Genomic DNA, 27,280 nt, shown 5'->3' with positions numbered 1-27,280 from the left:
TCACCCCAAAACAGAGCCCCGTAGTTGCCTGTGTGATGTAAATCGCAGGTAACCATTAAATTCAATCTTGGAAAACACAGTGGAGGGCCAAAAAGAAGGAAGAACGTCTGTCTCATTTGTCGAGTAATGCTAGCGCTACTAGAAGTACAGATAGCTGTGCAATGGTTGGGGAAACTATTACCCGTACCTACCTTACTACCCAGAGTTGTCTGCTGCTATATACACATAGTCTCAGCTTTGTCCAGCCGTTCCTGATTTGTTCTGCATTCCCACTTACAAATTAGCAATGCTTCTTGAAATGTGTGGGAAAAGCACGATTAGGAGATCCAGTACAGATAGAGAGGAAGGAAAGATGAAGATGAAGAAACAATTTTTTGAAACAAACCTCATGTGACTGATTTTTTTTTTTTTAGCCTTTTGTCTTGCTGAAGGAAACTCATTCATTATGAAGGAAAATAATTGCAGAACTTCTGTATGAAGTGACAGATCTGAAACTATAAATCATATTGTTGTAGAAATCATTGTTCCTGTAGTGATTTATTTCTTTTTCTTGGCATGAAGAACAAATTGCATATTCAACGTCAAAGCGAAACAATAAATCTAAGTAGTTTACATCATTACAACTAGTTCCAAGAATGTGCAGAAGAAAGATAGCATATAATTTTTATTCTTTAAACAGTTATATGTTACAACAATAATTAGCAGCTGTGATGTGCCATTGAATATATTTGGGCCTTGTTCACCAACAGGCCTATTCTGTGTGTATGGATCAGTTGTTTTGTTTTAACACTCGTGTTAGTAGTTAGGCTTACTGTGGAGACTGTCAAAAAGATGTTAATGTCAAGTGTAGTGTGAACCATTTATTGGTATTTTTTTTCTTCCTAAGGAGAGCTTATTTAAAAGTCAAGAAGGTAAATAAATGCCTTTGGAAGGACAGAAAATTACCATTGTGCCAATAACCCTCTGTTTGAGTACCTGTATGTATAATATGCTCACTGAGGTTTAAAAAACAGTGGGTAAGCTTCTGTTACTTAAATGTAGTTCTTTAGTGCCCTTTGACTTCCAGTTTTCACCACGTAGCCTCCAGCCGCTGCCCTGGCAGGGCAGAAAGCTCCCAAGGGACCCTGTGTCACACCCGCTACCCCCACAACGTGTCTCATGTTCCCCAAGCATCTGAATCGCTCTCCTAGAGGTACGAATGGGCCCGACAGAAGTGGTCCCTACTGCAGTGGCTACAACCCTGTTTTACAGTCTCGAGACTGCTTTTACTACTTGATGCCAGAGTTTACAAAGCCAGTTAGCTCAGATCAGGCTTCAGGCAGGCGGCTTTCAGTTTCTTACCTGCTCAGTACCAGCAACTGATGCTATCTCAGCAGTGTGCAAATCAAGGCATTGGCATATTTACTTTTACGTATCTAGCTGTATGCAAGATATAGGATTTTGGAAGATAGTGAGGTGCCCGAACGTTTTGCCAAGTGGAATGATGAGAAGGAAGTTTTCTGTTGGGTTGAACATCTACCTGTGATTCCCACTGAGAGGATAATCAGGTCTATGGTTCATTTAGGCACTTTGGGAAAATCCTATTATGTACCTGTCTGTACCTTGGAGTGCCTTAATTCCCTAGAAAAACTGTCCCCGTGATCTCTCAGTTTTCAGTCTTGCGCTTCCTGGTCTCTTGTAGCAACACCTGCCCCGGAGACCTCGTACCGTGCCTGCAGAGCTCGGTGTCAGCTTCTGCTGCTGTTTTGTTTAGGAGCAGGCTTTCTCTTTGTAGCTTACAGGCTTTGTAGATTAACTTAACTTTGAAAGTTTCATTCTAGAGGATTTAAGCCCAATATCTGATAAATACTGCCAAGTGGAACCACAAGTGTTCCTGATGTTTGTTGACGTTTCCCTTCACTGAGGGGAAAATGAATTCTGGCCACTCGTAAATATGCTCCAGCATTTTTAGTTCCTAGAATAACAGGGGCAATGTTCTTCCGTTAACTCTTGTAGGGCTTACTGGGAATATTCAGCTGCCTTGGAAAATATCCAGTGGGAGTATTATTGTTCAAGCCCTGTTTCCCTTGCTAGAAAACACTTCATTTTTAAATATGTCTTTTCATCAGCAAGATCCGGGCAGTCGGGATTGTTTCTTGTAGGGAGCAGCCTGGTAATCACAGGCTGCTGCCATTTGGTGCAGAGCCGAGCGCTTCTCCCGGCTGCTGCAGGTGGGGCGTTCGCAGGTGGGCTCAGCCCGACCCGCCGCTGGCTGTCCCCACCGTGTCACCACCTCAGGGTAGCAGGGGACGAATGTTGTGGCTTCCCGGCTAGAGTCTGGCGAGCTCACTGGGTGACGTATGGACTGTAACATGTAGTGTGAACCCTGCATCTCTCAGGAGCGCAAAATGGAGTGTAGTATTTTCTGGGGATTTTCTTGTTTTGTTTTGGGAGGTTTTTTTGTTGTTACATCTCTGGAATTCATGTGACATTTAATAGCTGGTTGGTGGGATTTAAGCATGCATTTGAAGTTAAGCATGTGCTAACTGCTACCTTGAGGTGTAGCTGGAATCGACATGTGAGCTCCTGTTCCCACCGCACTGGAGAAAGCAACACTTTTTTAATTTGGTGATGAAAGCAACTTGGGGAATTGCACTGAAATGCAGCACCTTTTATAATCTCAGCTCTAAAGTGGCACCAGTCCCACGGCATCAATGCATCCTTCCCTAGGCTTTCACGAAACAGAAACGATACATCAGACTGATCCCACAAACGTATCCTGTGCTTTTTTTACCTCACCTGGAACTTCGGGGCATGACCCTGCCAGGTCATCCCTGCCACTCATATGGGAAGCAAGGTGGTGTCTTTGTATTCCCGGTTAAGGACTTACCTTTTTTTTTTTTTTTTTTTTCCGAACGACTTCAGAGACATCCTGAGACTGGCTGTGTTAAGTTGGTTTTCTGCAGGGTTGGTCGGGTGGAGGAAAACAGTAAGCTCTGCTATTGCCTTTGGCATTTTCTTGTTACTGTGTAGCTCATTTAAGTCATCTTCTCATGACCTGGTGAGCAGAACCTATGATTTCATTTTAGGCCTTGGTCTAACAGTCACAAAAATCAATACTGAAAGTCTTTCTGAGATTTGGATCAGGCCCTTGTATGCATTTTATAAAACTACTTCTTGGCCGTTGTTTAACTTTCTAGATTTCTTTTTCGTTTATCTTGAGTGTTGAAACTGTGAAAGGGGCCGCTGAGTTGTCCTCCCTCAGTTTGCTCCCTCCACTTTGAAGAGTGCAGTTAATGTTCACTTTTTGGCTTTGCAGGGGAAAAAAATCTGTTAATGTGCCACCTCACTTGAATTGCTCTGATTGGAAACTGATGGAAAGCTTATTGTTGCCTCATCTCTCAAATGGCACGCATTCTAGATCCTATTTGATGGACAGCCTGTCGGCTTGTCAAATTACTCCATAGAATAATTCAGTTACTCAAAGCAGCAGTACTGATACGAAGAGCTTATGTACCTCGTTGCTAGCGATTCCGTGCTTTTCACTCTGCTGGCGGGAAGCATGATTTCCGAGTGGGCGGTGGCTTTAACAACGGAAGGCAAAGCTGCTTCTCTCTGTATTTCCTTTCCGCCTCTTCCTTTACCCCCTCCCCCTGCCTCCCCTCCACCAGGCTATTTTTATGGGGTACTGAGCTCCCAAACCAAACTGAGGGAAAGGGAAAAGGGGCGAGGTGAGAGGTGGTGCAGTCCTTAGTTTGCAGATTTAATACCTACACCCTGTTCAGAAAATACGGTGTGTATGTGGGTCAGCGGTCCCTGCAGATTTTTATTATTTATAGCCATTTCTATAAATACAGGACTTCACACAGCAGGTTCAGATGGTGCTGTGCTTCTTGTAAACTGAATTGTTTTTATCCGTGCTACAGTCTGGAGGTAGCAAGTGCCAGCTGGTAAATGAAGATGGAAGTGAAAGTAAGCGATACACGTGCGACGGTGCATAAGGCATGCCGCTTACTGATCTGGAAAAACACTGCAGTGACTCTTACCAGAGGACGAGGTTTTTGGTGTGATTTCTGTATTTGATACCCAAGGGATTTTTCTTCCCCCTCTGCGCATGTTTCAGTGCAGGCGTGTGCATGAAACAGAGGTGCTTCTCTGTGCCGTAGCCGGGACTGGTGACAGCTGGCTGAGCGGGAACATGGGCAGTCATGGAGGAAACCTCCGGCAGCTGCCCTGCCACGTCCTTCAGGGTGAAACCGCTCTTTTGGTCGTTTGCTGCCATCAAGAGCTACCCCAGTGCATGAGGAGGTGTTGGGTTCCTTCTCACTGCGGTCAGCACTGGTCCTTACTGGGTGGGCTCCCAGAGCAGCCCATGCTGTGTGCCCCAGTCAGCTGTCAGGCAGCTGGAATGCGTGGCATGTTTCTGTGATTCGCAGTTCTCTGCCTTGCGTGGCAACACGTTTAAAACACTGAAATGTTTTCTCTTTATTGCTGTTGACATTCAAAAAATCTTGGTTTGGTCTGGTCAGCAAGGTACTTGGAAAATGTTAGTGTTGCATTTTGTGAAGAAAATGGGTCGCTGTCCTTCCCCCTACCCCGCAAACTCTCTAGGATCCAGACCTTTTCCCCCCGCTCCCTGTGTGTAGTCTGGCTTGGTTCATTTTGCTGCCTTGTACCAAGACTATAGCAAACAGCTCATAATGTGTGCTACATGCTCAAGGCCAAACAAAGTTTTAAATGGTCCCGGTTTGGTTTATTCAGCTATGCAGCATGGTACATTTTGGAAGAATCACTGCGGTATGTATCAGAAGTTCCTGATAATGAGGTGATACTGGTAGTGGTTTATTTTTGGTGCCTGGTTTGGGAAAGCATATACTCAAATATTCTGAAATATACAACTGTTAGAGAAAAATGAGTGCAAGGTAAGGAGCATCATGCTGCATTTATTGCTAAATGTATGTTTTCATTTCATTCAAACTAGAAAGTAAACAAAGATTGTACCTGCAAAAGAATTCTAGTAGCTGTCTGTTTCCCAGAGAGTCAGTATACAAGCACTGTGGAGGAGTTTGCAGTATCAGAACTTCAGCCTGCCCTCAGGAGAGGAAGGAGAAACCCTCCTCTTAAATATAGCTCTGCTTATATTAATGTTTCTTCTTAATAGATTGTGTTGGCAGTTAGACTCCAAGCATATGATTAAACTTTTAAAAAATCAAGATATTTAAGGATTATTTATTCTATTAAATCCTCTTACACGCAGTGCACTGTGTTGCCCTGCGGATAGTGTAACGTCATGACTGGTAATTTTCCTTTTCTTTTGTAGTACAAAGATGCGTTCATGAAGGCAAATCCTGGGTACAAATGGTGCCCCACAACCAACAAACCTGTGAAAACCCAGACATCCACTGTTACCAACAGGAAAAAGCTGTGGGCCTTCACATCAGATTCTGCAAAAGATCTACCAAGCCCAAGGAAGATGACTAAAAGTGAAGAAATGCCACAGCTTAACTTCGGGATGGCAGGTGATACTTCCATCGGTGTTACTCAGACATAACATTCTTGTTTCGTTTGAGGTTGTTTGAGGATGTGGTGTTGAAACCAAACTGCGATAGCAGTTTTCTTTGCTGCACGTGGTACTGTAGGGCAAATAACTTTCATGTCCCAAATTAGGTTGGCACGACTCTGGTTGAACCTTTGCATAACAGCTTTCTAAAATTGTCCTTAGTGTATGATTGCTTTCAAGAGTCTAGTCCAGATACGTGGCATCATAACCCATACCCCGTTTGGGGTCCAGGTTTGATTGATTTTTAATTCTCGCTTACCTGCTGTTAAATGTTTTTGTTTTCTAGTCAAAAAGGAAAACACTGACTGTGTGCATTCTCTTTCATAGAGCATTGTACTATGTTTAGTAATTTGCTGTTTACAAAAATAATTTATGGGTGTCTATGAAGTTGGAGTTGTTAAAGTTCTTGTGGTTTAATGTATTGCTGGAACTATCTTTTTGTGTTTAAATCAAGAGAAGAGTAATCTCAGTTAAAATGTACTCTTTTGCCCATTGTACCTTGGAGGGGCAGATTCTAACCTTTCAAACATTAAAAAAAAATTTAAAAATCAAATATATGAAGAAGTGTAGCTGGAGTGCCTGAACTGGTGAAAGACAGATAATGTCTCACCGATATCCACAAATAGCAGAACTGTTGCAATCATGACCTTGAAATACAGACACGTTAATGTTAAATACAGGCAGTTTAAGAACCTAACAGCCAAGGTAGAATATAATTTTTGCCCCACCACTGTTTTCTCTTTTTTCTTTTTTATATTTTTGCGGTTTAATGTTTCTGGTTTTATGAGTACTGATGTATTTGAAGCTTTGTCATATCCTACATAGTTTATGACAAATGTGTGGCTGATAGGAGTTTTCTGCTTAGAGAGATTGTGAGCTGGAGGGTGGAAAATGGTTTTATGGAACAAGTGTAAAGGGATAAAAAGGTATGTATACCTTTTTGCCAGTATAGTGGTATGAAAATTCCTGTAATGAAATTCCTTCTAGCTATGAAGGAACTGTGAAATGTGATCAAAATAGTTTTTCATGCTGTGTAGTTATGATATATGGGAGGCCAGTTCGAAAAATTGAAGGGCCCTTCATCCCATTCTGCTTTTGCTGTCAGAGGATTAACTTCTATGCTCCTTAAAGGTTTATTGACTTAACACAAAGAACAGGTAATAGGCCTTGTCTGCCTGTCTGCCATCCCCCACTGCTGCTGCTGGGCTATCCAAATGTAGAGTTTCTGACTACAAGAAATCTTGATTTAACACCTGTCAGAGCAGTGGACAGAGAATTTAAGAATTAATTAGAAACTCATCTAATTCATTGTTTTATCTATAGAGCCATTCATTTCTGAAGAAGGCCCTTTTGTGCTACGTGCAATTTATTTCCCCCCCCCCCCCCCCGCAAAGTGAGTCAATGAGTGTGGTAATTCATAGGGGTCTCACTCCAGTCCTCATGCCAATAAAGGCTGGCTATTTCTGGAGTATAACAATAGCTCATAAAATAACAACATCTTCTAACAGAGATATTAGCAGCATCCCAATCATGACAAGTCTGCCATGTCAAATGGATTACTGTTTTGTCAACTATATACCAGTTCGTGCTAAATGTATTTTGTTGTGTTCTTCTCTCCTTGGCTTCATGTGATAGTCCATTTCAACTCTGACTCTTCTATCCAGCACAACCCCTTTTAAAATCCAGGCTGTATACTAGCTGGTGAACTAAAATATAGTAGAATCACCTCAGAAACACATTTGCTTTTGAAATGCTACTGACTGTCTTACATCTTCAAGGCCAATAGCTTCGTTAGGACAGGGATTATGTTTCCAGAATCATTCCAGGAAATCTGTTTTACTGGCTGGTAGTTGTTAATCCTGTCTTGATTGCTTTTTAGATACTACATTTAATTTTGGAAAATGTAATATATGGAGAGTAAAATCTTCCTTTTTTTAAGTCCTACACAGGCCGTGTCTCCCCTTTAGTTTTGGCATTCCAACAATAACCTGTCATTGTGTCAAGAACCTGATGTGTGGTACCAGCAGTGGGCTTCTGACCTGCAGGCCCACTAGTGGTGTCCTTGCTCATCCAGCCTGGAAGTTGTAATTGAGCATGTTTTTCTCATGTCGTGGCTCACCTGTGATCTGTTGTAGGGTGTAGGGCGAGGACAACTGGTTGTTTGCAGGTAACCGTGACTATTGCATATCTACCCTCACAGTACAGAGCTAAGTGGGCAACAGCTTTGCTATACAAATGTGCAAGATTCCCAATACTTTTGCATTTCTGCATCAGAAGAAAACTGTCTGAGCCAAAAAGCTTTTTTAGTGAAGGAAAGGGTGGAAAATCCCACTTTAATTAGAGTAAGAAATATCCTGATAGAGATGCAATTTGTGATTTTTAGAAAGAAGGTTAGTTCTGCACCCAGGTAAAAGTTAATTCAAACTGTACCTGCTGGCCATCTTTCTGCTTCATTCTTCCTCCGTTCATTTTTTCCTCTAACTGAAAAATTGCAATGATGAATAAGCCAGCCTGTTGAGTTTCTAACCAGACCAATACTAACAAAGTATGTCATTCCCAAATAGTGAGATGGCTTTAAGTTTCATCAATATTAAAAGCTGCTAAGAAAGTCATGAATCGCCTCTCATTCTGCAAGTCAAATGTGTGTGCTGCTTCCTCACTACTGTTGATTTAACTGTAAATTGCTCTAAAATATCACTTTAAATTCTTAATTTTTCATACCAGTAAGTTCTTAGTTCTATAAGAGAAATGTTGCTGTGCTGAGAAGGTGCTATAAACATATGGCAGTGGCTGCATATGTACGTTTTGTCTTCCCTTAGATGAAGTTATTTTGTAATTTGAAGCCTTAGTGGAAGGATTTTTTTATCGTGATCAGGCGTCTAAGTGCCAGCCCTCTGCTACAGCTGCAGCATGAGTATTCATGTTGTTTAAGCACTGGATTAAACTTTAACTTTCTATTTAGTTGTCACTTTTTTCCCTTCCTATTAATTTTTGTATTTGAATAAACAGCCCAAGTATTCGTTTACTTGGGGAAAAAACAGCCCTATCCTTGTCCTGTTATGATAAGCTACTTGAAGGATGGAAAGCTGAGATCACCAAGAAGATATTTAGAAGAGGGGGAAGAATTTTAGAACTATAAGCTGGGTGTTCTCCAGTTGGCCAAAACTGAGAAGGGGGAAGACGACCCACAGTAACGAAAGTGACGCACAAGAGAGCAGCTGGGAGCCATCAGTGTGATGTGGGCAGAAGAAAGTGCTGTACCGCAGTGTGTCAGGTAAAGTGTTTTCAGGAACTGCAGGGAAGAGTTAATGCTGTTGAACAGAGTACAGCTCATCTGGCATGGCTGCACTGCTGATCATTCACGTACAAGAAAGATGAACTCCACCTGGAATAACTGGAGAGGAGAGCTACAGGGATGGCTGGGACCGTGGGAGATGGACATGCTCGATGATATCAGGAGATCTTGATTTGCTTAAGCTAGGAAAGCAAGTGGAAGAAGAGTAGGATGACTCCTGTAAACGCAGGAGAGGGAAATACCATTTAGGAAGAACAGTTATTTAATCTTAAAGATGCGGGCACCAGAAAAAAATGTGTGCCACCTGGTCCTGAGTAAATTTAAGCTGAAAACTGGAAGAAAGCTCTTAGTGCTTAGAAGATATGGGTTCAGCAACAGCCTTCCAATGGGAATAAAGAAAGTAGAAAGCAACCAGCCGAGCCCTTACTGTTTAATATGGGACTCAGTAAGTCTGTGATCCCATCTCTCCTTCCTCCAAATTAACTGCCTGCTCAGGCATTATCTTTCAAGATACGTATTCACTTGTCACTATTTAATTGCTCTGATGTCCTCTTGTTTGAAGGACTGAAGGGTTTCTGATCAAATATTTTGATGGCAGAAAGTGCTGTGCTGACAGGATTGCTTCACTTCTGAATTGTGCTTAGGTACTTCCTGGCCCTTCCCATTTTCTGTCTTCATTTTTGACTACTTCTTGTTAGTAGATCCTACACTTCTGATGGTGCCTTGTCTCTTTGTAGAAATTTAGTATCTTTTGTTCCTTTTTTATTTAAAAATAAAAACTTATTTAAAAAAATTAAACAACAAAAACCCACACACCTTCTTAAAAATTAATTCCAGTCAAATATTGAGTTTGAAGCCAGATGCTATTTAGGCTGTGTTCTTAAGGTAAAGAGCCATTCTTCTATCCTTGAGATAGAGGATGAGCCTGGTTTATTCACATTGCTTTCCTCTGCTTCTATTTACTGCTGTTTTAAGAGAGTATTGAAAAAACTTACCCTGTGAATGTCAGTGCAAGATGCTGTCTGAGGGAGACTTTCGGCAGCGTCTGTGGTATTGAATGAAACAGCACCAGTGAGTATTCCTGTGAACTGGACCTTGATCATCTGTAGCACTAAATCCTTTTACAGGCACAGGTTTGGCCCATGTCAGCTAAAAAACTCAACAGTTTCCTCAGCACTACTCGTGAGTGGGAATGGGCCAAGGTATTTCCCAGTGGGCATTTTGGATGCAGCTATTCTGCATCCAAATTTTGCATAACAAAATACAACCAAATGGACAAGGATAATTGTGACAGTTGGCTTCTGTTCCAGGGAGTGGTCCTAGACACAGATAATTTATTGTTGTAGGAAGTTTTTATTTAGTTTAGTGAAAGAAAATTGGAAAACGTGAGTGCACGCTTAGTGAAACCTGGGGAAAGTTACTTACCTTTGATGTCTTAGCATTACTGAGCTTGGTGTCTCATCAGTACAGCAAGGATAATGCTTCCTTTTCTCTCACATTGTGGCTGTTGTGTAAGACTTTGGGTCACAGATGGTCTCCCCCTCTCTACATGACACTCAGTTAAATTGGGCACCTGCATTGCTTCCAAGGCACTCCCCCAAAATCAGAAAATTAGTCTTCATCATGATGAAGGGCAACCACTGTTCTGAGTGGAAAAGCCACTCTGTGAGTAATGCAGTGCCAGAGTTCGTTGCTTTTGCTTCTTGTCGTTTTCCAAGCTCCTGAGGTGCGGGAAAGCTGGAGGCGAGAAACTGTCAGCATCAAATACTTGGAGAAAGAACATTTATATCTCCATTTTACTTTCCTCAATTATATATTGTATTGGCAGGGCAACAATAGGCAGGCAGCTTGCCTGGCCAGTGCCTGCGCTGTTCTGGCACAGAAAATCAAGCGCTTCATGCTTCAGAGCTGTCGGGCTGGCACTTCTCACCACAAAATGCAGCTCTAAATTAAAGCTAAATGAAAATAGACATTTCGCTTCAGAACTTGATCGTGTCATTTTGTTCCATCCTTTTACTTGTTCAGTGGCCAAGGAAGGGAACCACTCCCTCAGCAGGAGCATCCATTGGGTGATGAACACATGCTGTATTTGAGCGTGTTTGTGTGTATTTATGTATGAGATCATTACCATTGCTGTTTTAAAGATATCCATCTCTGTAGTACATAAAACTTTTGGCAGTAAAATTGTAAATCCACGCAATGGGGTGTTAAGCATACAAATCCAATTAAATCCTTCGAACAGCTTTGAAAGCCTCTCCCAGAGGGTGCAGAAATGGTTATTTGTGATTCTCTTGAACTGCCTTTTATGGCAGCTTGCTTAGAGTGTCTGTGACAAGTAGTCTTCTGGGGGTTTAATGCTGCAAATGGTAGGTTCTTTAAACAGGCAAATGAATAAACTTAAGACTTGGTTTTACTCTTTTAACAGATCCTACACAAATGGGGGGCCTGAGCATGCTGCTGCTAGCAGGGGAACATGCCCTCACTGCACAAGAGGTAAGAAACTTTTTTCTCTCCCTTACCACGAGCCCTCAGTTTAAAGAGAGCTCTGAAGAGGAATGTTAGACCAGTGGGAAATGAAATTTGAGATACATTTTGGGTAACCTCAGGTGGGACTGAAGTGTGAGCCCTGTGATATGTGTCTTGCATCCCAACCATGAATGTAGAGGTTGGGCCTAGTTTTTATACCCGTTCAGTATTAACTCTGCTGGCTGAACATTTGATCAGAGCAGGCAAGTCTGCCCCATGAGAGGATATTGTCACAGGCAGTAAGATTGAAATACAGTGACAGTGATTAAACAGGTGGTTTGCAGGGTCTTTCGAACAAGGTTTTCATATGCTTGTGCAATGCCTCACACAACAAGTAGCCTTGGCTCTAATAGCAAAATAAATACCTAATGATTTCCATACAGTCAGCGTCATTGTAGATGCATTCTGAAACCATGCAAGTGCTGACAGGTAAGCAAAGTATTGCGGTCTACTCCTATTCACGAAGTGTGTATAGTTTGTAGTTCAGTTGCTATCACAAACATTTTGTTTTTATGAAGGAGTCTGGTAAATAAGTGTTCCTGCATATCTCTAGTAGTGTCAAGACCTCTGGTCTTTCTTTAGACTGATTGTTATTTATGATCTGTTTTGTGGGCAGCTTTGAAAAGTGTTCAAAAGGTGGCTTGTATGTTGGATGAAATAGGTAATCACTGTCATAAATCTCTAGCCAGGAAAGAAGAGCAGTGGAATTGAGGAGGGTTTCTTTTTTCTTTTCTTTTTTTCTTTTCTTTTTTTCTTTTTTTTGTTACTGGGAGGAAAAGCAATGGTTAACTATCTATATGTGATACTCCCAAATGCAAAATGTGTAGTGCATTTTAGGTTGATTGCTCCTGTACTGCCAAGACTGAGCCAGGACTCCTCAATGCTTTGCACACTAGTTTGAGCAGTGGAAGCCTTTGTGCAGATGTGGGTGCTGGCTTTCTGTGCCACAGGATGAAAACTAAGAAACTTACTAGGGTAAGGTTGGCAGAGAAGTGATAACGAATTATTTTGTGCTAAAATAAATGTCCTGTAGTTTTCAAACTTCGACTCTCTCAACTTGGAGTTCAAAAACTGTTTTTACTGTTCTGTTACATTTAAATGAGAGGGAAGGTGTTTTGTAGTCACAGATACTCAGTTCAATTAAGAGGGGTCTTTGCTATGACCTTGTGAGTTGAGCTTTCTTGATTTTACATGAAAAGTGCCTCAAGTAGTACAATTTCAGATAGCAGTGAAGGAATAAAATTTACATGTGGATTTAGAGACACATCAGAAAGGATGTTGCGTGATTGTTTAAGTATAGGAACATTTTTTTTAATCAGGACTCTCTTTTTTTGCGCAAGAGACATTTCCCATGTGCCTACATAAACCCCGTTTTTTCTGGTAAAAGTATACAGTATGGCTTTTGATGTAATATTTATGTTATGTGTAAGCTATACTATGCTGTGCTCTTTTGGACCTGTAGTCTTCTTTTGAAACCTGGCCCTCCACATCAGAGGCAAGCTGTGTAATCTGCTTTCCCCCAAAATATAGAGCAAAATACTTGTTATAAATACAGCCTGAACAAAATTAGTTGAGGGATTTGTTGGCTGTTGTTAGAATCATGATGGACCAGAAAGTAGCCTGTGCTTACTATGTCCCCTATGTAAAATACATTCCTCCAGAACAATCTGGGTGCTTGGTATTCTCAAAGGGACCCAAATGGATGAAGTTTAGTTCTGCTAACTGCGTGTCAGCAGGAATTAAGTCTGTAGCTGTGTCTCTGTGCCCTGGGAAAATTCCTCAGTTTCTTTGCATGGCAGCCCTGGTGCGTCTTCCATTTTCCTTTGTTTACTTTCGATTCAGCATCAGTGGTCATCATTAGATATGGAGCAAATGTTTCTTAGGCTTATGCTTCCCCAAGTGCAGTAAAGATCCTAAACCTATTTGGACTCGGATAACTGAACAGGATTCCTGGCTTCCCATGCTCAGGCGTGCGGACAGAGGAGGAGTAAGATGTTCATCTTTGGATGCCTATGAATAATCTGTGGTTTGATTTCCTTGCTTACGCTTGAAAACAGTTTCACACCCCAGCCAGTGCTTGGGAGGTTAAGAGAACATGCTAGGAGGTGATATGACAGGCTCAGAACGAAGCGCAAGAATTCATTGTAGAATTGGTAAGCTGCTTTTGTTTTCAGTGGAGGGGCTGTTAGTTGTGTTGTGTTAGACCTGGTATTTGTGTGGGGGACAATTTAGTATACTAAGGTGCCTGCTGAGGTATTGTCAGTGAAGAGGTTCAGAAGTTGCTTAATTATGGAGAACATAGGTATTGTTTTTATATGCATATCAGTATATAAATATGTCATATATCTAAACCCCTAGCATTTCTATTTAAAAGAAAAAAGGACAAATGCAGTGTCATCTTTAAAAGAATGCTCTAAATGGTGTCATGTAGTCTTCATTATCGTTAAAGCATGTGTGTGTACATCTGAGATACATGTGCATGTATATGGTTCTTAAGCTGGGGAACTGCCAGACATGAGATTACCTGTGAATGTGCAGTTTGATTGCTTGTGCATATTTATGATTATGCAGACTTGGGTGGCCTTGTAGACATAGGTTTTAAATACTGTTATCATCTTAAACATTGTTAATAGAAAGGAGGGCAGCACTGGTATAGTTTTCTCAGAACTCGGGAGGAGATGAGGGAAATGATACTTGGAGGTCTGCTAATCCCATGTAAAAGTATTCAACACCTGCTGATTTTCTGTCAAGTGTATGTTAAATGAACGTATAGGGACTTTCCAAGTCAGGTGTTTAACGTTTGAGTTCTCAGAGCCCAGATGTCAGGTAACAAAGTGAACAGGCACCAGCGGGAGATTGGGAAGAGGCACAACAGAGATATTTACGAAAATGCATTGAGGCTTCAGTTGCCATCTCTGTACGCTGCCAGCTATCTTCTATTTTTGTAGTTTTTTACAACAGACTAGAGAGTTTTTCTTCTGATAACAGATAACTCTGTGTTGGTACATGATTGATTTCCAAGCAGCGGCTGGAGTTACTAAGCAGATAGGCAGGAGAAGCCACATACCTTACCAGCAGTAAACAAAGGACTTGGACATGCAGTGGGTTTCCACCTGGCTTCTGGGTCCCCTCTCATCAGTTACACCAGACTGTGGTGTGTATATGAGCGTGTTTTAGTGAACCCCCGAAGCAGAAACGCTGTGCGGGTCTGCTGCAGCTGCTGTTGCTGTGCTGGGCGGACCTTGTCCCCACAGCAGGTTAGTGAGCAGAAAGGCTGACATGTTAGTGAGCAGAAAGGCTGCCGCCGGGTGCGGAGCGCTCGTTGCTCCCCTGCAGATCTCCCTTGCTCGCCGGTCGGGCCCGTCGCCTGCCTTACAGCAGCACCTAGTGGCCTGCCTGTAGGTGACTGCCCGGGAATCCCGGAATTCGTCACGTAGCCCACAACCTCGCTCTTCACCATCTTCCCCCCTTGCCACTGCCCGGCACGTCGGGAGGACATTGAAGCCTTGCCTCGGTCAGTGCGGAAGGTGGGGAGCCAGGGGCTGTCCTTCGCCTTCGTTCGGCGGATCCGTTTCGGAGCGTGTTACGGCAGCCTGCTGGGAGAGGGAGGCTGCGGAGGCCATACCCGTGTGGCTGCCGTCTCTGTGAGAACAAAAGGTTACCTTGCGTGCGATGCCGGGTCTGCACAGGGTGGTGTTGCCCAGGGTGTAAATTGTAAGTGAAAAATATCTTGGTGCAGCTGAGGCTAAGCTGGGAGGAGGGAAGAGGAGAAGAGATGAGGAGACATTGAGGATGTTTTGTTACGGCAGGAAATGAGGTGTATGCAGTGGCACTATGTGTGCATCCACTCCCTCCAGTAATTGTTTTAAGGCTTTGATCAGGTTCGGCCTGGCGGAGGTTAGAAATCCTGGAGATCATAGAATCATAGGTTGGGAAAGACCTCTTAGGATCATCAAGTCCAGCCATCACCCCAACACCACCATGCCTGCTAAACCATGTCCCGAAGCGCCACATCTACACGTCTTTTTAAATACCTCCAGGGACAGGGACTCAACCACTTCCCTGGGCAGCCTGTTCCAATGCCTGACCACTCTTTCAGTACAGAAATTTTTCACAGTATCTCACATAAACCTCCCCTGATGCAACTTGAGGCCATCTTCTCTCATCCTAGTGCTGGTTACTTGGGAGAAGAGACCAACACCTGCCTCACTGCAGCCTCCTTTCAGGTAGCTGCAGAGAGCAAGAAGGTCCCCCCTCAGCCTCCTCCTCTCCAGACTAAACAGCCCCAGCTCCCTCAGCCGCACCTCATCAGACTTGTTCTCCAGACCCTTCACCAGCCTCGTTGCCCTTCTCTGGACACACTCCAGCCCCTCAATGGCCTTGTAGGGAGGGGCAAGTCAGGAGTGTGTGGGGAGCAGCAGCATGGGAGAAACAAACTCAAATTAGTGCTTCTGTCAGGCAAAGGCAACAGCATAAACTTCTTAAAGATAGTGGAAATTGATAGGAAAAGTGTGGTTGTTCTAGCCACAGAGTCGCCTCTGAGTTGCTGGGTGCTGACAATCTGTCCGTTACACACCGAGCTGCAGGAAGCCCGGCTTCAAGCCTCCTGCCGCGCCTGCGTCCTGCAGGGTGGGCAGGCCCCAGTGCATGGCCTGGGGGGCGAGGAGAGGCCTCGTCCTCCCTCCCAGGCTTCTCCACTCCAGCGTGGCACTGGTCTGGTGTGCACCGGGGTGCAGGGGCATGCCCCAGCGTAGGCGGAGGAGCTGTGAAGCCATGGTCCGCGTTGCGACCGCTGGGCAGGGTTTGGGCAGCGCCAGCCTCGGGGAGCGGAGCAGTTTCACATGGATTCCTCGTTCGTGTTGCTCCTCCTCAGCAAAGTGGTGCTCTCTCATATGGCATGTTGGATAGGTGCTGCTGGTGAGCAAACTGCTTTGACAGACACCACAAACTAAACTACGTCAGACAGCTGGTCAAATTGCAGAAAATTTCAGTTATATGGGGAACCAAATCCCAAATTTGGTTATTTCTGGGAGAATTCTACCAGTGAAGTGGTCTGAAACAACCAAAGGAGTGCTCAGACATGGAAGCAACATCCTTCTATATTTCACACCAGTGCAGAGACTCAGACCTTTAGAGACGGGTCACTCAACAGCAGTAAGATCGGTGTGTGTCCCTGGAGCAATCAGCACCACTGCTGAGGCACAGACAGCTTAAACATTGTACAGAAACGTGAGAAAAGCAGCAATAAACATTACATCAATGAAAACAGTAACACAAAGCATTGAAAACGCACAGGACAAGCATTAAAAATACATTCTTTATAACCCGTTGGGTTGGTATACCGCCATAGTACGCTGATAAAATATCCTGCTTGGTGTTTAGTAAACATAACGGAAGCAGAGAACATAGGAGGCACTGTGACTGCTTGGTTTGATGGCAGGGAAGAAACGAGTTCGACTGTGTATGTAAGCAAATTGTCATGTGATGTAGCTTCCCTTGGTGTGTGGGCTGCTACACTTGGATCTGGTGTTTTCAGGGGAGTATGGAGAGCAGGTTCCTGAAACAAATGCCACGGGTGCTGCTGCACTGCTTAAGCATCTTGGACAAACAGCAGCAGGAGCAGCAGTGCAAACCACATGTGCTGTAGGCCTGGCTATTCTGTGGTGCTTTGTGCTTACAGGCAACAGATGCAGTTGCTGGCTAAATCTCATGTGTGCATTCGCTAATAACTGCTATTTGTGTACTTGTTTTGGTAATAAGTAAGAGAAAAAGCACATTTGCATCAAAATGTTTTAAATAAACTGAGATTTCATGGAAAAATTAAAAGTTGTTAGGGGAAAAAAAATTGCCATCCCATTACTCTTCCTGAAATCCCACAAAGCCTCATTCCATTCTTCTGTTTCCTGTAAGCCATGTTACATACTTTATTTTATTCTAACAGTACCTCATGCTTCTAGGAGTTACACATGTAAATCTTTTACACTCAAATGTGACATGTTTGATACAATTCCTGTATAGAATGATGCTTAATGCATTTCTGGCTAAGAATAGTAGTATGGCTAAGCTCTGTATTAATTCAAATAAGGCTGTAGTTTTTGAACAGTGGTTTCTTTGTATTCTGATTTCAGAAGTTATGACTCTTTCTTGCACAGCTTCTCATAAGCACTCCTAAATGGATGTTTAGGAACATTATTTGAACAATTTTAGGCTTGTGGTACCCTTAACTACTTCTTTTCATGCTGGTAGGTGATGGAGGATTATTTTTCTAAGAAGTATTTCTGTCGCTTAGCAGCTCTGTGTCTTCAGAAATTATTTTTTTTTAGTTTCTAAAAAAGTAATTTTTTTATTCAGAATGGTAGTACAAATTACAGATAGAGCACTGTTGATTGCATCACCAGTACAAGGTAGTTGTGTGTGGAGCCCAGTATCATCAGTTTAGTATTCCGTTGCATAAAACTCTTTTGCAAAGTTTGGAATTATAGAAGAAAAAAAAAAATCCATGCTATTTTTGCGATCTTTCTTCGTAGATGATTTGGAATGGATTAAAATGGCTGCTAAACTATGTTTTCATCTATAAAAGTGATTTAACATGTCCAGGACTGTGAAATATTAGATTGCCTGTCTTCTCTTAAATGTTACTTCTTGTTATTGCTGCCTGGTATTTCATTTTGCTTATTGTTGTTCTTAGCTTGAAAGAATCACCTTTGAGGTTTTACTCTGCACATTCCTTGTTTCAGGTTTCCCCGAGTACTTGCCCGTCTGATGCAACTAATTCTACAGAAGCCTGTCAGAAGTCATCGTTGTTTCAGTTTGCAGAGGTGGGTTTCTTTAAAAAGGGTTGTCTTCCCCAGTAGCTAGTCTTAATTTTCAAGGATGTTAAACAGCCTGTAGTGAGGCTGCATCTAACCAGTGCATGTATGTGTGTCAATGACAAAATAATTGATACTTCTACCAAGGTTTAACATTAATCAGAGGTGTCGTTTGCAACAAAAATAACTGACACAAGTTAAACACTATAAAATGCAGTTCCCTTGATGTCTGGGATGGATCTGATATCTCTTCCTAGAGTACCCGCATGTGTTGTGTCCCTGTCCACCCTTATCTTCGCTGCTAAGTAGCAATTGGTGCTGTCAGCACCACCATTGAGCAGTCTCACATCTTTTACTGAACTGTGAAATACAGTATAGCATTAAGTTTTTGCTGCCAACCCTCTTTTGACATATCAGAAAGTAAATAAAAGCCCCTCAAAAAAGTCTTAGCCTGTCCTGTTGATCATAGGAGATATTTTCCTTGTGAAAAGTAGTTCAGGATCACCATTTCACGAATCACCCATGTATGTGTTACCTGGAAAGCAGATACTGTTCTTTTACGGGTATGCTGGGACTGGTTTGCATGCTCTTAGTATTAGGAGTCTCTCTGTGTGAGGGATCAGAAATTTAGGGTGTTGACGTTTGATGTTGAAACTGAAGAGTTAGGTAATACAGAAATAATTGTTTTCCTGACAGATCTCTTCAAGCACATCACAGCCTGGAGTCCCAGGAGCTGTAAAACAAACTGAGGAGTCTGCCTTGTTTCAGTTTGCTGAGGTATAATGGCTGAAATGTGGGAGGGGAGGATGGGAGGAAGCAAGGAACCAGTAGGAGTCCTCGCTGAATGGCTGAGCACCCTGTCTCAGAAGGGATTCCCATCAGCAGATGTTTATATTCATGACAGCATTGTGTAAAGAAAATCGTGGGGGAAATGACTAGTGATTTGAAGAGACATTGACCAATCCTACCAGCTGTAGCATGCACAAAAGGTACTGGGCTTGTGAACATTACCTGGCCTTTTATACCAAAGGACTACTGCAGACTTTTTTTTCCAAATGGCCTTTTAATTTACATCTAGGAAAAAAACAAAGACAAGACATTCTGAAATGACACTATGTGTACTGTCTATGGAAGAGGCTGCAGCAGTGCAGTGTAGCAACTGCCTTAGAGGCAGGAATGCTTTGGAAAATAAACTTGCAGGTCAGAGGAAGCTTATCACAACAGCTACAAGGACATGTAACAGCATTGTTAGGTGATGACTTATAAAGCCTACAACTTACCCCTAAGTACATAAGCTATCCATCTTCCTCCACGTATTGAAGATTTGGAGTTCTTAAGGATTGCTTGTAAGAATTTCTTCTCCTGTGTGTTTAAGGTATCTCTGTTAATTGACTTTCCACACATATACTCTTCTTGCCCGTTTGGGGGAGTCTGGTACTGCTTGCAGAATCAGTTACATACTAAAAGTATATTCAGGATGTGTCTGAAGAGATGGGGAAATCGAGCTGGTGCTGTCGTGGAGGAACATAAAAGGATGAAAAGATACCCTGTTTGTTATTCTTGTGTGTTTACAGAGGTTTCACTACATACAACACGTTTCTTTCTGTTAAATGTTAAGCTAATTGTGTAGTGTTTTTAGCTTGGCTAGGGTGGGCCTCGATTTCTTATGAGGTCCAGCTAAGAAAAAACAATTTACTGATTCGGGTGCCATACAATACATGACTGCAAAACACCCCTATAAAAGATATGTTAGAGTTGATATCTCTAATCGTGAGGATGTTTTCATATGTGCCACCTTTTTTTAAAGTTACGAGTGAATTTGGAAAGTTCTTTTGAGAAAATTAGTGGAATTAGGTAGGATGAAGCCATGTGCTGAAGCCAACCTGTTAAACCAAGTAAAAGATACAAGCTGGAGAACATTTCTTGTGAATTTTTACTGCAAAATACTGCATGAGTGAATCTGCTAACTTAGTTTCAAAAAAATCTTAGCCATCTTACATTTTAATTAAACAGCAATTTTCGGTATCTGCAGAGTTGAATAGGGTATGAATTGCCTTTAGTACAGCATTTCCAAATTGTCATGTAAAATGTGACTTAGCCATACTTCTCAAAATTTCACAGAAACTAAAATCATTTCCTCTCCTAATTGAACAAACAACAAGATGACAAACCTGAGAATTGTCATACGGATGTGACAGTGCATTGAGTTGCATAGCACTACCCTGAGCCAGCTCATCTGGCACATTGGAGTGCATGTATGAATCATAAAATGTTAGGTAGAAGAGGTGCTTAGAAGCTGGAGAGGACAGTTTTTAAATCAGTGTTAATAATCTCTATCTTGTAAAAATACATGCAATCTGGAGGGGGTTGTATTTTTTGGTTGTTTTTTCAGTGTCTGGTAGTAAGGGACAGAAACCTGGAAAAGCAAACAGCAAAACAAAACAAACAAACAAAAAAAAAACCAAGCCTTATTGGCCATCGTTATTCCTCTTGTTATACTGTTGTTGTGAAACCTTAATGGCAGTGACTAACACCAGGTTTTTTCTATAGCAATAGAGAAATGGCATTTTTTTTTTAAGACTGCAGCCTGATTTCATTTAGGTTGTTCTAGGAGAAAGTATTGAGCATGCCACAGAACCTCTTTAAGCCTTCTCCCCCCGCTATTAAAGCAACTTGTGCTCTTTCAAATCTAAGGGCTTTCATTTGCACAGGGTGTCTTTGTCAAGTTTGGCAAAAATCCCATTCCTTACAGTGCGACTTCTTACTGGGTCCTGTCTATATGAACTTGTTACTGCATTTAGTAAGCTAAGTTATGGGGTCGCCACGCCAACGAAGGCGACAAGTGGTAAGCAATTTGCAGTAGGCTGCTGTCAGCAACGTACAGTGCTACAAAAGAAAAGAGAGAGGGAGAGAAAGTAGTCATTTAGCCAGTAGCCAAGTAGACCTGTGAAGAAATGCGAAGTGTGCTGTGGTCTGATGTGCCTGGAGACTTTTGGCAACTGTCCCAGCTCAGTTTTGGTTCTGGCTGGGTGTTCTTCATATGTTCCCTTTCTCTTCGCCGCCTTTGCAGCAGGGTGAATAAGAGTGCCTCCTCTTTGTGAAGACAGCGATCCATTGAGTAGACTTGCCATTTAAAATGGACACCTTTACCCCAGGAGTACAAGTCCCCTGTCACTCAGAAACAGCTCAGTGGATGTAGACACAGCATGGGATTCTTTCTTCTTTACAGCCTTGGTTAGCCTTTCATCTGTTTGTCTGTTCCAAGTGCTGTAGTCTTCAATTAAATCTATTGAGGATATGGCTAATGAGGCCTGCCCAATGACTTGTCACAACAGATAACGAAAATCACGGGAGTAATTCGTTGGGTCCTGCAGGTGTTGCAGCAAGCGCCTTGGAGGTCTTTGAAGATGGTGTGACGTTCTCACAAGAGTGTTTTGAAATTTTGGAGTGTTGCCAAGTTACACGCTTGGCTTTCTCATTCTGCTCTGATCTTGGAAATACTTGGCCCTACTTTTGTCCTTCTCGTTTGTACCTTCATGGAAAGCCCTTATATAGGCCAGTGATTTCTGAGCAGTGGGCTGTGTTCCTTGGTGCGGTGGCTGTTTGCAAGCTGTCTGCTCACATGGGCTGGTTGTCGTCATCCTCATTGCCATGTGAGGGAAGCAGAGCAGATGGGACCCCTTGCTCTCTTGGTCTTACTGGATGCGTGTTTGGCAAATGCGAACAGATGGTGATGGCTGCTTCATGGAGAAGAAACACAAATACCTCTTAGATTTACTTAGCTAAACTCTCATCTGTTACTAAACAAAGAAAATGCTTCCTGAGAGTGGAAGCAATATAACTGCAAGTTTACCCATCTTAAAAACAAGATGAAGCCAAAACCCACAAACTCTTCACTTCGAGCTGCTTTTCTGAAGTTTTCTCTAGGTGACTTAATCAAAAAAGCAATCGCATGCAGCATGCAACAAGGTGGAATTTTCTTCGCTAGTCCAGCAGGTTACTATTATTGAAGAAAAATGCATGCTTGAGGATGATTTTGTCCCTGCTGTATTCTCACATACGCACTCTGAGCTGGCTTGCAGGCAACTCTTTCTGTTTATTTCCATGCTGAACAGGAATTTTTGAATCAAAAAATTTTGGTCAAAATGCCTTGAAATCGGTGGCATGAGACTAGTCAGCATTTTCTCTTCCAGATTTCCCCTAGATAAAGCTGTAATCTTCCCAGGTAAAGCCGTTACATAAGATAGACAAACATTTGCTGTTTGCCTATATACTGCAATTATTTAATATCTGTGTTGAAATTAAATGTGTATTCTAGGAGGGAGATGAAAAAGTGGTACCATGGCACATGCTTCTTATGCAAACTAGAATGTAATACAGTAGCTAAAATGCTGACATGCATTGTAATAAAAGATAATAATTTGGTCGTAATGATCCTCAAGTTAAACCTCTACGTAAGAAAGGGCTATTTGTGGTTGTAGTACTGCAGGTTCTGATTATTCTGATTATTCTAATTAAAGCTGGAAAGTGGTGTTAAGATGGGGAATGAGATCTCTCATCTCGTTGAGAGCTGATGGATCAGCCATCCTCTTACTTCAGGTGTTTGGCCAGCAACTTCAGCAGAATGAGTTCTAAGTTTGTCTCTTGCTGTTTGTTTTCTTGACTATGAAGAGAAATTTTTTGCTGAAGTGAAATGTTGGCTTCCTTTCTTTCTATTAGTACTACAAGGATCTTGCTTGCATTTTGTTACGAGCACCCATTCTCTTGTTAAAACAAAATTCCTTACTCTTTCCTCACATTGTACATCAGGAAGGCAAGATATGCCTGCATGTTCTCAGGTTATACTTATGTGTGTGAGTGTTTTTCTGTCCCTTTTCTGCCATTCATATTGCACTGAAAAAATCATTGAGCTGAGAATTTAGAACGGTAGAAAGATAAAAAGTTGAGGCCCTCTTCCTGTGAAGAAGACCCGCTTAACTCCGGTGGAGTCCTGAGCAGGTTCACTGAACTATTATCAGAGCAAAAACTAGGATTTTGAATTATTTTTGTTTAATATTAAAAATTATTAATAGTACGCATTCAGGTATCAGTCACCATATTTTAAATAGCTTGCAGTAAAATGGGTGTTCTGAATTTTGGTGGGGTAGGGCTATGTGTGTATGTAGTGAATGTCCTTGACGATTGAAAGCTAAACTCTTCAAATAATCTAGTTCAAAAGAAAGACATTAAATGTAAAGAGAAAGGCTAAGCTGATAATTTTGGCATCTGAAAGATCATGGTCATCAGAGTGATTTTTGTGATTAGGTGCCACAGAAACACTGGTGGTCTTGTCTCTAATCTTAGGGCTTTTCAAGGCTTCCAGGTCACATACTACCATGTAATGCCATGCCAAAGATGACCAAACATGAGAAATAGTGATTAATTCTTGCATTGGTGAACTGTTAGTGCTGCACTTGGAAGCAGGTCAGGAAAAATTTGGCTGCAAAAGCCATTCCCTGATGTGCAGTGGTAGTTACTTACTCAGTGCTGGTGCTGGCACACCAACATCTGTTTAGAAGGCTAGATTTGATCTCTAGGCATAAGGTTGTCTTTTTTTTTCTAACTAAAGAAAGTGAAACAACCAGTGCCTGTGAGGACAAATGGTCCTCCTCTATATCTAACCAAATGGGAAATGCTGCCCAGGCTTTCTGGGAGATTTTTCTTTAACCTTGACCAGCACAGTTCATGTTTTTAAGCAACAGGTATGTCTTTATCACTTAGTCATATAAAACAAACATAAACCACGCGGAGCGACAGAATAGTAGCTGTGGATGGTACAAACACAGAAAAGAATCCATGAGCCTAGTCTAAGGTAGAAATTCTGTATTTGCTTGTATCCTGCTGACTTCTAAATGCATGTTAAATGTTTTTTGGATGGGATTGCCTGTCTGAAGTACAGCTTTCTGCCAGATGGATCTAAAAGTAACTGATTCAACTAACTACTTCTTCATTCTTTTTCTCTGTTCCTTTCTGTCTTTCCTGTGTCCCACTGAAATATTTTCTCCTCTGTTCATTTGAAACCTAGATCTCATCAAATACTTCCCAGTTGTCAAGGTCTGAGCCAATAAAGCACTGTGGGAAGTCGGCACTCTTCCAGCTGGCAGAGGTAAAGTTACACCCGTTGGCATCACAGTGGGAAGATGTGTGTATCTTTTCCCCAGAAACGTATGAATTGTATAAGGTTTGCTCTAGCATCAATTTTAGTATTTCCAGGTGCACAAATTAGTAAATTATGGAGTAAGAAGAGAATTAGACAGTTGCAGTGGCCCAAGGGACCTAGCTTTTCATAAACACTTCTTAATGTGCATAGTTTCTTGGAGACCACACAGAAAAAATGATGCTTCTTTTTAAGAAAAATGGTCTTGTAACTGTAATAAAAACAATGCTCAGGACAACAGCAAAGTCAAGAGACAACAGTGTTCTTAATGAGGAGCTGAATACCGTGATTCAGAAAAGTAAAGCTTTGATAGAAGGACTGGAAGGTGCATTGCTGAACGGCACCAAGAATAGGAAGAGAAAAGTAGACTTTGAGATCATAAGGAATCTGTATGAAGTGCTGGAGGTTGAAGCAGTGTATTAAGTTCTGAAATTAGCAGCTGTCAGCAGCAGCAGTAATGAAGAATACTAGATCAGGTTTCCCAGCAGTCCTAGAAATTCTCTGTGAGTCTTAAATATATATTGTAGAGGTCTCCCCTTTGAGATGTATGAACCACTTGAAAATCTTGGAGACTTGATGTGCAAATATTGCTCTTGACAATTGAAAGATGAAGATACATGCTGCATTCTGGGTAAATAAGGGAGGATGCTAGCACCCTACTAGTATGCTTCCCACCCCCCCAAAAAAAAATCACCTCCTAGTTCCATGATGAAGATGGTTCTCTGGATCCTCTCGAGTGGCATCCAGCCATATATTCTTGCCAATGAGGTTAATCCCTCTCGGGGAAAAAAAGACAGATTGGGAGCACTGAAACAAAAGTATTTTATGTCTTGTCTGTGGATAGTAATGCTACTATCTGACTTTACAGGAATTTAAATGAGTGGAAGAAAACCTGCTTTACCCTGCAGGCAGTCCTTGACAGCAGCAGAGTTTGTGGGCGTGTGCTATGCTGTCAGCAGTGCCTGTGCAAGGGTGATTACACCTGGCTGTGGTCAGTGATCTGTAAGGGTGTTTGACTATTGCAACCCCAAGACAGCAGAAAGGCCTGGAAGACTTAGTCAAGGACACCAGAAGTTTTTGAGGTGTCCTCTGTTACAGGACAGCAGCAGCCTTTGAGTAGTGGTGTTCGGAGGGAGGCTGTTGCTGAGCCCAGCCTGACTTTTGGAAGTCGTCGTTAGAAGTTGTGATGTGACTGTGAAGCTTGTGAAGGCCCTAATCTGGGGGAAGGACAGGTGCTTGTCCACAGGAGCGCAGAGTTTGTATTGCAGTTGGCAGAAAAAGTGAAGCTGTGTCTGGCAGCCTGACGTTTGCACGTTGGACAGGTTTCTGTGATCTCTCTCTCAGTGATTGCTCAAATGGATTCCTGCGAGCCTAATTTAATATACAAAATGAATGTTAAAGGCTCTGATTCAAACTGAGAAAAGCATGGCAGTTGTGCTAAGTACATCCTTCTTGCCTCTGGCTGTTGTAGGATGTTAGTGCTAGTGATTTTTTTCAATTTCTGAGATCTCTGTAATACCGGATTGTAATTGGATAAATAAAATGACAGATTCAGTTTAACTTTTCATATGGCAGTTCAGGACCTGGTTTGGAGCATCCCAAATAAAGGGTATTCATTACCACCTCGAGGGTGTCCTAAGTTTGCAGGTTCACTTGGCAGACATCTGTGCCATGCTGCTGCAACTCCAGACCGCAGATGCTGTGTGCTGGAGGGGACTGGACTGCTGTCTCCATGCTGCTGGCGTGGCAGGGGTCTGGCGCCTGAGGGCCTGTCTGCTTCAGCACACCACACTGCTCGGCTCTTCTTTCGTCTCTCTCCTATGTACACTAACCAATTTTATCTTCTTTCCTCCCCCTCCCCTCCTTCCCTATGCCTTCCTGTCTGATATTTCACAGTATTTCACAGATGGTGATAAAAGAAAATGCAGAAGTGGGTTAAACGATTTTTCTAAAAAATTCTGAGAATTTCAAAGTTTCTAAAAATGGTTGGAGCAGTCGCTCTGCAGTCTGAAGCCTGGGAGGCTGTTGATGATCTGCTCTGCTCTGCTGAGCCTCTTGCTGTGCCTAAATGCGTGCTTTGTCTTCAGCCTTCAGCGCGGAGGCACGAGGTTGAAGGGAGGCGGTGGTGGGAGCACGCGTCACCCCACAAGGCAAGGCCGCCACTGCTGCCGCGGAGTACGAACAGCACAAGCAATGTTTGGCTGTAAGCGGCGTCTGGGGACTTGAGCTGTAGTGGTCAGAGCTTGGGAGATGCTGTGAAGAGCTGCAGCTTCCAGGAGACACAGAGATAGTGTGGTTAACCTTTTTTGTCTGTTTCCTTTACGGCAACAATGGGTTGATTTCTGCAAAATCAACTTTGTGGGCCCGTGTTGGCTGAGAGCAGTGAAAACTAAGTTTGGGAGGGTAGGGGGAGCTGAAAGGTTGTGAATGCTTTAGTTCCTCAGTCCCTGGAACTTGCCTTCTTTCTAAGGAAGCAGGTATAAGAAACCTGCAAACCTGAACCAAGATTATGGCATATGTCCTTAAAAACAGAACACTTTCTTCTTCATACTAGTGGCCAGTCCTGAGACTGATCCTTTAAATTTCTTTAGAAAACAGATCATTTCTTTGCACCTAGCTCAAAACTGATACAAAACACTCGAAAGTATTGAAGAGAATCACAACATGATACAGGAAAAAGATTTGGGAGAATAATCGGCTACCTGCTTGCCAGACAGCCTCCCATACTCTAGAGGAGTAGTAAAGGTTACCGAAGGCTTGAGGGCTCCTGCTACACTGTGGTTTCATAGGATCTCTTTTATAGGAGTCCAATAGGACGCCAACAGGCAGTGCCATAGCCTGACAGGAGTAACCTTCTTAAGCTATGACAGTGAAATGATTTTGCAATCAGATGTCCAACTAAACCTTAAAAAAAC

General features: G+C 42.4%; 1 protein-coding gene across 14 annotated transcripts in view; it reads left to right on the top strand.

The window, feature by feature from the left end:
• The window catches only part of BBX (BBX high mobility group box domain containing), a 158,934-nt gene that overhangs the window by 86,478 nt on the left and 45,176 nt on the right, over positions 1 to 27,280 (top strand). For 13 of the 14 annotated variants that reach the window (XM_075435493.1, XM_075435502.1, XM_075435484.1 and 10 more), the window contains 5 exons: positions 5,300 to 5,498; positions 11,260 to 11,327; positions 18,098 to 18,178; positions 18,866 to 18,946; positions 24,234 to 24,314. In XM_075435493.1, coding sequence (XP_075291608.1) covers positions 5,300 to 5,498; positions 11,260 to 11,327; positions 18,098 to 18,178; positions 18,866 to 18,946; positions 24,234 to 24,314 — 510 coding nt within the window. The remainder of the gene's footprint in view (positions 1 to 5,299; positions 5,499 to 11,259; positions 11,328 to 18,097; positions 18,179 to 18,865; positions 18,947 to 24,233; positions 24,315 to 27,280) is intronic. The other variant, XM_075435466.1, reaches the window with a different exon arrangement.

This window comes from Opisthocomus hoazin, chromosome 1 (genome assembly GCF_030867145.1).
Source record: "Opisthocomus hoazin isolate bOpiHoa1 chromosome 1, bOpiHoa1.hap1, whole genome shotgun sequence".
In the NCBI taxonomy this organism is placed as follows: Eukaryota; Metazoa; Chordata; class Aves; order Opisthocomiformes; family Opisthocomidae; genus Opisthocomus; species Opisthocomus hoazin.
The sequence above is the reverse complement of the archived record's forward strand: the minus strand, read 5'-3'. Positions and strand labels throughout refer to the sequence as shown.